Genomic DNA, 14,547 nt, shown 5'->3' with positions numbered 1-14,547 from the left:
TAAGGCCTCTTGCTGCGAACCCCCGCCCTCAGGCTTCCACAAGAGGCCAGAGTATCTCTACAGAAGTCCACACAGAGCTCTGATCCCGAATCCACAGCCTCGGTTTCCTCCCTGCCCCTGGTCACTCTCTCTGACAGGACGAGGAGCCTGAGGAGACGTGGAAGCAGGGGGGGTGTAATCAGGGGTGGGAGGGTGTAGAGGGGAGGAGGTGGAGGGGGAAGAAGTGGAAGTGAGAGATGGATAGGTAGGCGAGGCGTCAAGGCTGGCGTCTCCCCTGACCACAGCAGTTTGCCCCTGGCATTGCGGGCAGTATAAGAAGGAGACCCACCCTGGGGAAGCCAGAGCCAGCAGCAGGGTCAGGCAGCGCCGACACAAATTGTGACCACATTGGAGAGGGAAGGGACCAGAGAGGAGAGGGCGACAGCATAGGGCACAGCGCCCCTCCAACCAGCCTTCTGATATAATGTTGACTCCTAAAGAATGGGAGGAGAAGTGTCTGAGTGGACGATGGTCCAATTCACTTGTCACTGATGTCTGTACTCTCTGTGCGAACACGGGCGGAGAATCAGCATGAGCAGGGGGAACGAATGGGGCCGTCCACTGACGTCCCTCTGAGGCTGAGCTCAGCCGGAGTGTGCTGGTTGTGTAGGTGCTTCTGTGGAACAACGTGTGCGGTATCCTCGACGGCCGCCTGCAGAGAGGGCAGTGGATCTGTCCGCTGGATGCCATCGATGGGTGCAGCAGGCAGGGCATGCAGAAAGTATGGCCACAGGGCAGGGTGTAAGGAGGGTGGAGACACACATCAAACTCACTGAGACACACCGGGCACGACTCCTCTTCTTCCTCATCCTGCTCCTCCCCTATGTCCTCCTGCTGGTCCTCCTCCATCTGGCGTAACGATGGCAGGTCGCTGTTTGACGGCTCTACCGTGGCCTTAGAGCCTGTGTGTGTGTGTGTGTGTGTGTGTGTGTGTGTGTGTGTGTGTGTGTAGCAAGGTTTTGCTCCTTGTCAGCTATTATTGGTAGGTGCGATATACTGTATGGAATGCATGCATAACATTCATAGTGCATATATTGCTGTATTGTTCGTCTGTCAAATCTGTGATGTAGGCCTACCAATATAATGTCAGTGCATTTTGTTGTATCTCCTGCATTTATGTCCTTTGCTTTATTCTGTATGCAAATACATAATTTAAATGTATGTGTAGTGGTGGTCTAGTGAATCTGGATCTGTACCCACATCACATTGACTCTGCTCCTCTGGCGCAGGCGTAGTGTGTCTGCAGCCACGGGTCTGCTCTGGACAACAACAGACCGGCCGTGTCAACTTGACTCTATTGGGCTCAGCTTCTGACATACGCACGCACGCACGCACGCACGCACGCACGCACGCACGCACGCACGCACGCACGCACGCACGCACACACGTACACACACACACACACACACACACACACACACACACACACACACACACACACACAAGGTGAGTGTCATCTCCCGTCATGATTTTCCATCTCAAGCTATGGGTGAAAGAAGGCAGAAAGCAGAGAAGAGGAACACACACCTGTCATACGGTCACATAGTTCAAACAACGGACTCCCTAATCGGAATCAGAACCTCGGAAAGGGACGGCAGGGTCCAACGACCTTGAAACATTCCACTCCACCCCGTAATAATAAGACGCTTAAAACTCTCCCTTTACCTCCTAGAAAGCAACTCACCTGCCTCACCTGCCGTGATTTGACTCGTCTGTCTCTCTCAGTTTACCGATCCCTCTCTGTCTCTCTCCCTGCGTGTCTCCTGTGTCCTCTGTATCATCTATCTCGCCCTCTGGTCGATGGTCAATCTGGCGTGAATGTGAAAGTGTGTTATTATTGGTACAGCTGTTATGCCCAGATGGGTGACAGATTCCTCAGTCAGATTCAAAAGTCTAAAAAAAGACCACCACGCCTCCCACGCACCCTACCCACCTCACTCCCAGCAGCGCGTACACAGGCCCTTATACCAGATCTGCACCCTACCCACCTCACTCCCAGCAGCGCGTACACAGGCCCTTATACCAGATCTGCACCCTACCCACCTCACTCCCAGCAGCGAGTACACAGGCCCTTATACCAGATCTGCACTTAACATACTTACTAATGCGACCCCTTGTATACTGGGATAGGCACAGCACAACATTAAACACAGCAAGGCACTGAAAAATACATAAATAACAGAAAGAAAATAATAGAAATGTGTCAGCTCAGTTGTGAAGCATGTGGTATATAAAGAATCTAGGTATACATTAGTGATTAGATTAGAGGATGCCTGAGTGCTGAAGAAAGCTGGACCACATCATCATCGTTTCATAGATTTTCAATTTCTTGTCCCAATGTGTTGTGTCACCGGAGCCCCAGTGTAAGTGCACAACACGTAAAGACCTGATCAATAATGTACGGTCAGGCTAGACGAGAGCACCTGCATGGCCATGGATAACCTTACCTCACTCCTCCCAACAACCCACCTCCGATGCTGCTGCTTTGTCTGACCGCCACAGTGGTGGAAAGTAACTACTATAAGGACATTTTTAGGTACTTTTACTTTTCTGGAGTATTTCCAATTTTCAATACTTTTACTTCTGCTCCACTACATCACAGAGGCAAATATTGTAGTTTTTACTCCACTACAATTATTTGAAAATTGTAGTTACTAGTTACTTTGTAGATTTTAATTACAAAACATATATTCCGCCCTATTTAAACATCTACAAGCTCACAATGCATCTCGATTTATACATATGATACCTTGTGAAACGGGAAATTCTGCATACTTTTACTGGTATAAGTATATTTTGATGCCAATACATTTGTACTTTTACTCAATTACATTTTGATTACTGAGTGTATCTACATTGCAGTATTGATACTTTTACTAAGAAATGTAATACTTTTCCACCCAGTCTGCCCACAGACTGGACACCAAGACAGAGGAGGTCAGCTTAAGTAATTTATATGTAAACTACAGTAAAGAAACAGAAGTCAACCAAAGTGTCACTTCAGCAAAGACAATGAAAAATACAAAAAATAAGATGCGTAAAAATAAATATATGAAATAAAAGGTATAGAACACAAAACACACAACAAATTAATTTAAGACTCATGCCTGATAGACCTGTATTGATCCCCACAGGGCAATTGTCATAACCCGGCCCTTTGGGCCATGACAAATTGAGGACGCAGTAGCAGTGTTCAAAATAACAATAGTTTATTTACAAAAGGTAACTAATATTAACTTAATATAATGAGTAACATAAAGTAATATAATGAGCAAATTTCATTCTGACCCCTCCACGAAAAGGCCTCGTTGTCCTGAACCCTTATCTATCATTTATACATTATGGATCAATAGTGTGGACTTTGACTGTTTTTCGTCTGTGGCATTCTGCTTACAGAATGTATGAGATGCGGAAGTCAGTAAGATCAGTGTGGATAGTATGGTGAATGGGTATTGTAGTGTGCAAATCAAACGGTAAAGGGAAACAAACAGAAGGGTGCTGTCATCTGGAGCGGGACACCGAGAATGGCTGGCAAGCCCTCTTTTATAGGGTTTCAGGAGCACTGGCCAGGTGCTCCTGATGCACACCTAATGAGGAGTCTCAAATGGGCCGACGCCCACATGATCTGTGGGAGAAACACACACAGGGCAGTACACCATATACACAGCATAGGCCCTGTAGGCCAGGCCAAGGGGCCTGTCAATATAGGCAGCACAGCAGTTACATTACAGATAAAGTACAATAAGAAAAAGTACACTGTAAGATACATCAAACACAGGAACAACATCACAAAAAGAATACAGATAATAACAGAATACAGTGGTATAGACCTGTACTAGCTCTGGTCCATAGCCTTAAGACTTCCACCTTAATTAAGGCTACTCTCCATTCCCTGTGCCGCATGACATGCAGCACAGCCTCTCGACTTCTGCTAAAATACAAAGAACGATTTCGCTACTCACCAATACAAAGACGGTTTTGTGATAAAAAAAAAGCCTACTTTCTCTAGTGGATGCACTCTGAGCCACCCACCACACAGAAAATGTTTTTTTTTGTTTTTCACCGGAAGGAAAAATCTAGTCAAAATGGGATTTCCTCTTGGCAATATCTGTAGAGGGCGCACAGTGGAGTAATTAAAATAATGTTTTCTTCCCGTGAAGCAAAATTACTTTCTGGCCAAACATTTCATCACTAAACCGTCTTTGTATTGGCGAGTAGCGCAATCGTTCTTTGTATTTTTACAGAAATCAAGAGGCTATGGACCAGAGCTACACCTGTAATACCGGTATGTAGAACAACCAACACAAAGTCACACAACCTCATCTCAGAGTTTTTTTTTTTTTTGTCTGTCTTCGTTATTCTAATGAACTAGAACGGTGCCCGGCTGTAGAGCACCGAGTCGGTGACGATGGAAGGTGGAGATCCATGCCCCAGCCAGCTATGCAATACCCGTTGTACCCATGTCAGGGTACCTGTTCCACCCATGTGTCTGTGTCCCTTTTATGCCCATATATGGAGATTTCTGTATCTGTCTCTCTGTGTCCCTTTATTCCTATATATGGAGTTCTGTGTCAGGCATTCCCAAATATGGATTGTTCAGTCAGTGTTGTGATGTCAGAACAGGCCAGCTACAGCCGTAGACACAGACAGACAGACAGACAGGGATATGGTGCATTTATAGAGGAGATGAATGGAGTTAGTTGGCTTGACCAACAGTTTTGAGGATCCAATGGAGTTAGGAGGTTTAGTCAGAAGCACCTTTTAAAAATAATGTTTGTAAAACACACATGCATACAGATGTAAAGGGCGTTCAATAGCACTGCTTTATAAAACAAAAAGTAGAAAATGGAGATTGCTGGTGTCTGCCTGACGTACAGCGACGACCTAAACACAATATAACTTGAAAAAGAGAAAGGCGAGCACTTCGGTCAGTTGAATAGTTCACAGTTAATGTGTATCAGGTGCACGGGTCAGTTCTGGCAGAAACAGTATCTTTGAAAGGATCATCAGCACTCACTTGTTCCTTTTTGGGATCTCTTATTTATTGTGCAGCCCAAGCAGCAGATCAGATCACTCACGGACGTTTCGGATTTGGGCCAACGGCCTTCAGGATTTAAAAGGGTCAAAGGAGGGGGAAGACCTCATACAATTTGGGTAAACCATTCAAAATTCTATGGGCAGCATCAGAAAAAACAAGGTCACCGTTTTTAACCGGGACAGAGGAACAACAGACAAGCGTAATTGTTCAGAGGATCTAATAAGAGGCCTGGAGGTGGAACCGGGGCAAAGGAGGTCATGAATAGTTTGGTGCCAATCCATGTAATGCTTTAAAAACAAATAATAAAACCTTCTCATTTGACAGGCAGCCAGTGAACAGAGGCCAGAGAGAGCGAGAGGGAGGGTGTGTGTGTGTGTGTGAGTGCGTGCGTGCGTGCGTGCGTGCAAAAGAGAGAGAGAGAGAGAGAGAGTAAAGTGATAGTATACGTGGTCACTGCTTGACAGTAGAGACAGATGCACTTCTGGGTTCCGCCTCCTATGAGAAGTTGTCTTCCTAATGCTAATCCCAGAGTATAAATTGGCAGTTCTCCTGCATGGGTGAAGGGACAACAGCTCGTCTATTCTGGCAGCAAATATGTATCTTCCTGCCACAGCCACTCACAATCAATATAAGATCCTAACCATTATGGAATGGATTTGTATATGGTATGAGTAATACAATTAATTAAATTGTATTACACTGTAAACCGTGGGTGGGGAAACATTATAGTGTGGTTATTCATTTGGATCTGTCTTATTGCATTTTGTATGACTATAAATATTAACAATAAAGAATCTTTGAGTAAAACGTTTCTTATTAAACTGTCCTTTCTTTGATTGTATAGCGATCAAAGAAAGGACTGAAGTATAATATAGATTGTGCAATGTGCATATATATGACACTTGCATGCCCCCCCATGACCTACGCATGTATTGTGTAAGTGGCTAATATAGTGGCCTATGTAAATCTCAATCTTATGTCTTCTTCTTTGAGTCCGTAGCAATCTCAGATATTGTAAATATGGGGCACAGGCCACAGTTGATGAGATTAGTTCTGTCAGGTCTTCTGGACTGCACCAGGGGGCATCGGCACAACTAGTGTACCTGTACCCGTTATCTCTCATGGTACCACATACATCAATAGGCTACAGCATGGAATTGTGGACAAAATATTCAAGGTTTTGGGTGTGAGAGGATAACTCTCATCTGGTGATATGAAAAAGGTTGAAAACCACTGGCCTTACATGGATATTGGATATAGTGCAGGTTAAAATGAATTTTGATGTAGCCTACATGATGATGGTCTATTTCTATTAACTACTTTTGCTGGGGACCCCCTGGAACCCATCCAATGACCCCTGCCCTGGACCCCACTTTGAGAACCACTGGACCCCACTTTGAGAGGTAACAGGTAATTCATGTTGGTGATTAAAAGGTATTATCATTATCATTATCATCATTTATCATTGTTAAGTTCACTCTGTATATCCACGGGCATAATAGCATGATGATGCCATTACAAAACATGGGCTACATGGAAGAAATGTGTTTAATAAAACGAAATTAACTGCTAGAAGGTCCTAAATTAACTTAATTAAGCAGTCACCGTCTGTCTCTGTGTCATGTTATTCTTTCAGTATACAGATCGACTACTATACAATCAAATAAATGTGTATACAAGACAATTTTAGATTTCAGAGAGGGAGGGAAATACTAAATTAACTGTTAACTACATTAAAAAATGTCGCGTGGGCGAGGTAAAGGAGCGATCTATTCCTTTGAGAACTACTGGCACTGCCCTAGGCTACTCAGAGTAATATATTAGAGCTATCTATATCTATTAAATTATGAGGCTACTAGTACTACTCTACTTCTTTTGTTGCTTGCTGCAGTATTTAGTTGATTTATTTTTGCTTAGTCAGTGTTGACACACAGTTCAAGTTTGATGGTTGACATTTTGACAGTTGACACCATTGGTTGAAACTCAAAAAGAGTCCTACCCAATGTTCAATGTACCGTACTTCAATGTAACCATAGCTCCCTCCCCTGGTATCGTACGTGTTTTTTTCTCCACTGACTCACTTCCTTGAGGAAACTTCAGCAGACGTGGTGGACTGCTCATGTTCTTTTGTTTGTGAATCCTTAATACAAACTAAAAAGCTTCCCCACAATGATTACTTTCCTCCGCAGATTGGCAGCGCGACAGCGTTCATTGTTGCCGGGTTTGAGCGTTATGCTGCCGGACTCACTCGGCGGAGGAGCTCCTGCTAGCTCATTAATACCCCGGGTCGGAGTGAGTCTGCTGGCCCGCGGCCGCCGCGGTCTCATGGGATGCACTCGCACACATCACCGCGGGCAACATACAGAAGCGACAGACTCTGTAGAAGTGGATCTAAAACGATTAGATGGAGAGGACACCGGTAGGACCCATTTTCACCAGTCGCAGTCGTGCACACACGCGTGACGCATATTGCAATGAACAGCAGGCTACTGTTCTATTCAGGCCGCCCAAATAAACACCCAGTCCCATGCACGGCATGCAGTCCCAGACTGACACTAGAGCTGGTGGATTCTAACCTCGCCCACCAGGCTTTCCACCAAGGTGGATTCAGGTGGAAGAGCAGTCTTGAGCAGAGCAGTAGTACAGGTTACTCTGATATTTTATTAAGCTACCGTAGTCAAATAAGCAAATGCAATGCCAATGTACTAGAAATACATGCTACGCCTACAAGATAAAGGCCTACATAAAAAAGAGTAAAAGCCTGCATTTGTATCAAAATACAGTAAAAGTAGATGATGAATGGTGGTCCAAATGTTTTGCAGATCTACAAGTTCACAATGCATGTGTTTCAAGTATTTCAAAAAGCGCTATTGACATTCATTAATCATTATACTATATAGGCCAATAGTGTTGTGAGCTTATTTTCGAATAATCATAGTACAAAGCTGAAGTGGTTAATGTATGGTTTGTAAATCAGCAAGATATTAAGGAACTAAGTAACCAAATATTTCTAATAATTAAAAGATTACATACTTTCCTCTGAGATGTACTACAGTAGGCTATCAGTGGTGGAAAAAGTACTCAAAGATTTAGTAAAAGTATCAATACTGCAACATAGAACTACTCTGTTAAAAGTAAAAGTCTGGAATTCAAAATGTGCTTCAGTATACGTACGAAAGTATTGGCATCAAAATGTACAAGTAAAAGTACCCTACTCTACTCATTATGCAGAATGTGCCATTTAAAGTTATCAAATGATGTATAAAAGTATTTTGAAAATCATCAAAAGTGATGCATTGTGAGCTATTGTGGGCTATTTGTATGGTTGATGTATGTTTTGTAATAATCAAAATCTACAAAGTAACTAGTGATTCAAGTTTTTAATTAAATGTAGTGAAGTACCATATGATCTGAGATTTAGTGATTTAGTGATTAGTATTTGAAAGTACATTAAGTAAATGTACTTTCAACCATAAAAAACCCAAAAACGAAATACTCAAGTAAAGTAAAAGTAGGCTGCCTCAAAATTACAGGGCTATACTCAAAATAGTTCTGTGGTTGTGTTTATAACCATAATTACTCAATATCAGAAATTTCAAGACTTTCACTTCCTAAATTTATTCCCTAAAAGCTTTAGTGAGTCAGAATTCTGTCTTCCTCTCAGGGATGGTGGAGGTGGTGATGTCGCGACACAATGCAAGGAATGCTCTGGGCCACGTGTTTGTGTCACAGGTGAGCTTCTGACCTGTCGGCTACCTGCCACTCTTTCCCTCACACAGGCACACACTGACCCAAACATGTTACAGTTGTGTGAACAATCAAATTCATGTGACACCACACAAAACCACACAGTGAGACACGGGGCATAGGAGGGGAATAAATCAATTCAATGTCCAATAAAGGGGGGGGGGTCTTTTCAGAGCTGTCCAGGGTTAGTCATTAAAAAGCATTGTAAGATGCAGAATGCAGAGTCATTATGATTAAAATCCAATAACAGATTAAAGTGTCTTGTGCATGATGGTTTTTACTGTTTCCAGTGGGGGTCCATTCGGTTCCTTCTCAAATCCAGGTGCTTCCTCCTCTGTCCTTGCTGTAGTTCTCTCTGTGCGTCACACTGTGCGTGTCTAGGGAAAAACTGAAAAACCTCACTCTCCATCTCCAACAGTGGCCCTTAAACAGGGTGAATCAGCAGTCTATCAGTATGACAGACACACATCTGGTTGAAATCCCCTCTGTTCCCCTGTGTGTGTAGATGAGAGAGCTGATGTCCACACTGTCCAGTGACTCCGCTGTACGTGTAGTTATCTTCAGGAGTCTAGTCCCCGGGGTCTTCTGTGCAGGTGCGTTGAGTTCATCATCTAATCTCTACACCAGTGGTTCTCAAACTTTTTCATGTGAAGACCCCCAAATTGATATGTACAAAACCCCAATTTGAAAAGGTTTTGTGCCGGAGACCCCTAGAAGAGAATATTTGTGTTAAAAAATGGTTTCCAATAATTTCAAGATGTTCAAACATGTTCAAATATACCCACATTGTGTCTCACAGTGTCTGTGATGTAAATAAAGTGTGTGCTAAAACAATCATGGTCTCTGTGTTGGGCCGCAGGTGCTGATTTGAAAGAGAGAGCTCTAATGAACGACAGCGAGTCAGATCTGTTTGTTCACGGCCTGCGATCGATGATGACTCAGATTGGTGAGGTGTTAGTAAGCAATATGTGAGGAGCTCGTGTGTATGCATGCAAATAGGGGTCCTGTAATGAACCTGGAAGTGTGTTCGTGTTCCTTTAAAGTTTAAATTGTGGATGTGTGTGTGGTAAGCAGAAGATATAATACATGGGGGGATCTACAGTATGCTTTGTCTATCCCTCCTTTCACTTGTTCAGATCTTTCCCTTGTGTAAAGCACTTCACTCTCTCCCTATCTTTATCCCCCTATTTTTATTTCTGTTTTGTCTCTGTCCCTTCCTGTTGTAGTCGTTATTTCTTTTTTTAAATATTTGTGTTTCTATTTTACAAACCAATCGTGGCAGTATAGAAATGTGCTATCAAAACATTACAATAGTAATAACAAAGAGAAACGTGAACACATTGCACTGAAATCTCTCTTTGGCGATGGCAGCTTCGTTGCCCATGCCGACCATTGCGGCGGTTGATGGCTTTGCCCTGGGAGGTGGCCTGGAGCTGGCCTTGGCCTGCGACCTCCGCACAGCTGGTGAGTATAATCTGATCCCTTTAAAAGAAATGCTTGTGAGATGTGAGTGTCTCTCTCTAGGTAACTTCATGAAAGAGTAACCTGTAGGAAGGCACCGGAGCACACAGATCTTCTTTCTAAAAGTTTCATTATTTAAAATCTGTAGACCGGCGTCCTGACACCACCGCACCATCAGAGCCAGACCTCATATTTGTACAATAGGAGAAAAAAAGATCTGCACGCTCCGATGCATTTCTCTGGCTTAGATTCTCCAAGTTACCCCGACACTATTCATTTGCTGATTTAAATGTCTATTACTGTGAGCCCCGGGATTCTTAATAAGCTTGCTGAAGCAGAGTGATTCTTTCCAATGTTGTATGTGGCTACGCTACATGAATACTGAGACAATACATTGGTGAGCCAAGGGACTAATGATGCTGGGGCCAGTCCCCCATCTGCCCGACTGCTTATGTACCTTGAATCTACATGTGATTGGCTAAATCAGATGTGGCAGCTCAGTGATTGGTCGAGGGCTGATGCACGAGGTGAGCAGGTGCTCGTCTGTGTTTCGTCTGACACAAGCATCAGTCTGTCTTTACTCCCTCTCTGGCTTAATGACACTCTGCAGCACAAGTGACCTTCAACTGTCCTCTCCGTGTATTGTGCACATGTGTGCGTGTGTGTGTGTGTGTGTGTGTGTGTGCATGTATGTGTGTTTCAGCATATTCTGCACAGATGGGACTGATTGAGACGACACGGGGGCTGCTCCCAGGGGCGGGTAAGACAACCAGAAGGTCACGCACGCACGCACGCAGCCACGCACATAGCCACGCACGCACGCACGCAACCACACACGCACACACGCCTGTTTATTACATTGCATTGCCATTGTGTGCCATGTGTATTGAGTAATACGCTGCAACATCTTGACCTTGACCTTGTCTGTCCTGTAGGGGGCACTCAGAGGCTACCGAGGGCTGTGGGCATCACCCTGGCCAAAGAGCTGATCTTCACAGGTGGCATTATAATACATTTGCTCCTTTAGTTACTCTTTCTTTATATCGCTGTTGTCGGGCAGAAACCTCTTATCACCATATTCTAACGTTTTGTGTTTTTGTCGTAAATGAACGCCCTACTACGTGATCAGACCATAGCGTCACACGAAAGCATAGAAAGTTGCAGATCCACAAGCTCGAAACACGGCACGATCTGATTGTCGATCTGCTACTTTTGCTACATTTGAATTTGAATCCTGAAAAGTAACAGTTTTGGACATACAGGTATGAGGTTTCCACCCTCTGTCCAAACCAGGTGTTTCTCTTGAGAGTGTAAAAAAGTCTCAAGAGTTTAATGAACACTTCTCTTAGTAGTAAGATCTGTTTCTGTGTTTCATTCTCCTCTTTATCCTGCGTTCCAACCACTCTGTCTATTTCTGTATCTCACTCTTTTCATCATCCTCCTTCCTTCCTCTCTCTCTCTCTCTCTCTCTCTCTCTGTATTCAGGTAGGCGTGTGGGAGGCCAGACAGCTCTGGAGCTGGGTATGGTAAACAGAGCCACAGAACAGAACCAGACAGGGGACGCTGCTTACAGAGAGGCTCTCAGCTTGGCCAGAGAGATACTGCCCCAGGTCACGCATGCACGCACGTGCACATACACACGCACATGCACACACACAGATTTAGCTTTCTTCCATGGCTCAGATACTCCTCCTTTAGGCATGGACAACTCTGCTTTATTTTCCTTCCTCCTACTTCACTATGGTCTCTCTCTCTCTGTCTCCCTTGCCCCTTCTCGACGACTCATCCCTCCTCTGCTAATCCCCTCGCTCATATTTTCTTCCCAGCATTCCATTTCTCTTTCTCTCTCTCTCTCTCTCTCTCTCTCTCTCTCTCTCTCTCCAGGCTTCTGTCGTTCCATGTTTCTCTCACTCCAGTTCAGATGCCCAATGTCGTTGGGGCCACAGTGGCGGTCAAGTGGAGAAATGGACTAACAAATTACACGCACACATCCACTCTCTCCCTCTCCTTCTCCCTCACACACACACACACACACACACACACACACACACACACACACACACACGCACACACACGTGCACACACGCAGAGAATCTGCCGAATGACTGATTCTGGAGATAAGCTATAAATATGTAACATGGAGATGAACACCTCCACAGGGACACACATCTGCCATCTCTCCAATCACATCTCGTCTGCTGTCGTCAGACAGCCAAACAAAGCGATGCCTCACTCCCTCTGACGACTCCCAACTCTGAAATGCTTTTTGCACATTTGTGAGCCAGTGGAACAGAGATAGACTTTTGACAAATCCTCATTACCATGGTAGAATGCAGAGGGTATACTGCTGATAATCTAGTCCTATGGGATGCTTCGCTATCAGTGAAATCAGAGTATGTTGTTGTTTAATTTCATTTGCTTGTTAAAGGGCTTTGTAAATGCTTTTGAAGAAGTGTTACTTATGTTTATGATCTTCTACACAGTACATACGTAGTTTTACATGTTTTTTGTTCTAGACCAGTGCGTCTCAAAATGTTCTGTATCAAGTGGTCTGATGGGTGGGCCACATATGCATTTTCAGAGCATGTAATGATCAATCAATCGATTGTGTTCCGGGTTCTGGCTTGGATCAATGGAATTACTTAAATATACTTACAGTACAGTTTGGTATCGGTATCACAAAAATACCATGACTAGTTTAGTGTTTTGGGTATTTCCACAGCCACAGGTTGAGACTTGCTGCCTTACAGTACAAACAGTACTAGTTACAACCCATCAAACTCATGAATGTGTGTGTTTGCATCCCTCAGGCTCCTATTGCTGTGCGGATGGCAAAAGAGGCACTCAACAGAGGCACAGAGGTACATTATGTTTTTTCCAACAACTATCAATATATCTGAGGTTTTTCCTGGCTCAGAATGGGCCTTTAGGGAATGACTATGCATGACAGTATGTTATGATTTGTCTGCATCCACAACTATATGCAACAGTAAAAGCAATGAGCCAGCCTCTTACATTATTTGATAGAAATCTATGCATTTTCCTGACATTTTTCTGGCCATTTGTTTGTTGAACAACAACATTTCTATTATGCTTGAGTAAAGGAAACACTGTATATAACTTCAGTGATACAAATCAGTATGCGTCTCTTCTGTAGGTGGACATTACTACAGCGATGGCAATCGAGAGGATGTGCTATGCCAGGGTAAATTATAACCTTTTGATTATTTTAAACAAAAAACAGCTTCTGTACAATGCAGTGCCTTCTTTTGCGGTTTAACTTGCTGTCGGAAGTGGCACTACAGTAGTTGACCACATAATGTGTGGTTCTATCATGTTTTGCTACCAGAGAACACCCAGTCAAAATTGTGCACATTGCATGTTGAGCCAGCTCTAGCTTCACTTTAAATTCAGCACAGAGGATCTTAATGTGCATGCTAGATTCATTTTATTTCATGGGCTCTCTGTACCGTATGTAACTTATGTATATGCCAATGTGAGCTACTAGACTTTTTTTTTTTTTTTTAAGGTTTGTTTTTGGCTTTTGTGCCTTTATTGATAGTATCAAGTGAAGATGGACAGGAAAGAGGGAGAGAGAGAGGGAGAGACATGCAGCAAAGGTCGTCATGAACGGGACTCGAACACGCTACACGCCGTCAGGCCAGAGTCTATATGTGGCATGCGCCTGGACCACTAGGCCAGCGGGCACCCCTACTGGACATTTATTGATGTGCAGTGTCACTCTCATGCATGGAAACCTTTAGCTGATTAATGATTGTTGTCAAATTGCAAACCATTCTTCTCAGGTCATCCCAACGCGGGACAGACAGGAAGGCATGGCTGCCTTCATAGAGAGGAGACCTCCACAATACACTGGAGAGTAACAGGCTCTTGATTTATTTGACAGATAACGTCTTTCTCACACACTCAAGATGCACACCAATACACCCCCACAAACATACTGTATACTGTCCGATTGACGACAATAATTTGGAGTCCTTGCGAGTGTTCTTTGCAGTAATATTCAGGATAATCAACAGCTTGTAATGTTTTTTACATTACATATACACTAGCCTCGGAAACCCAGACTGCATATTACTGTAGAACAAAGATCACTTGCATAATGCACATTCAAACGGAGTACACCAATTTATATCCACTATCTCAGGTATAATGTAAATGTTTAATTATTTGTATTGTCACAGCTATTCCAAGTATGTGATAAAGAAATCAGTTTGCAAATCCCTTTCATGTGTTTACGT

At 43.7% G+C, this 14,547-nt stretch overlaps 1 protein-coding gene across 1 annotated transcript; it reads left to right on the top strand.

Moving 5' to 3' along the window:
- Nucleotides 1–7,158: 7,158 nt before the first annotated feature.
- echdc2 (enoyl CoA hydratase domain containing 2) lies at nucleotides 7,159–14,531 on the top strand. Its single transcript, XM_079505892.1, has 11 exons — nucleotides 7,159–7,496; nucleotides 8,742–8,809; nucleotides 9,330–9,417; nucleotides 9,684–9,770; nucleotides 10,196–10,288; nucleotides 10,989–11,045; nucleotides 11,221–11,283; nucleotides 11,771–11,895; nucleotides 13,096–13,146; nucleotides 13,443–13,490; nucleotides 14,092–14,531. The coding sequence occupies exons 1-11, from the start codon at nucleotides 7,247–7,249 to the stop codon at nucleotides 14,167–14,169; spliced, it is 1,008 nt and encodes a 335-aa protein (XP_079362018.1). The 5' UTR covers nucleotides 7,159–7,246; the 3' UTR covers nucleotides 14,170–14,531.
- Nucleotides 14,532–14,547: the final 16 nt, after the last annotated feature.

The sequence above is a fragment of the Electrona antarctica genome, assembly GCF_951216825.1.
Source record: "Electrona antarctica genome assembly, chromosome: 7".
Lineage (NCBI taxonomy): Eukaryota > Metazoa > Chordata > Actinopteri > Myctophiformes > Myctophidae > Electrona > Electrona antarctica.
The sequence above is the reverse complement of the archived record's forward strand: the minus strand, read 5'-3'. Positions and strand labels throughout refer to the sequence as shown.

Excerpts from the sequence above, each read along its gene's own strand:
- echdc2 (XM_079505892.1), top strand. The coding sequence starts at position 7,247 with ATGATTACTTTCCTCCGCAGATTGGCAGCGCGACAGCGTTCATTGTTG. Across the intron at positions 9,418-9,683 it reads CCCCGGGGTCTTCTGTGCAG|GTGCTGATTTGAAAGAGAGA; the intron begins GTGCGTTGAGTT and ends GTTGGGCCGCAG. Across the intron at positions 10,289-10,988 it reads CTGCGACCTCCGCACAGCTG|CATATTCTGCACAGATGGGA; the intron begins GTGAGTATAATC and ends TGTGTGTTTCAG.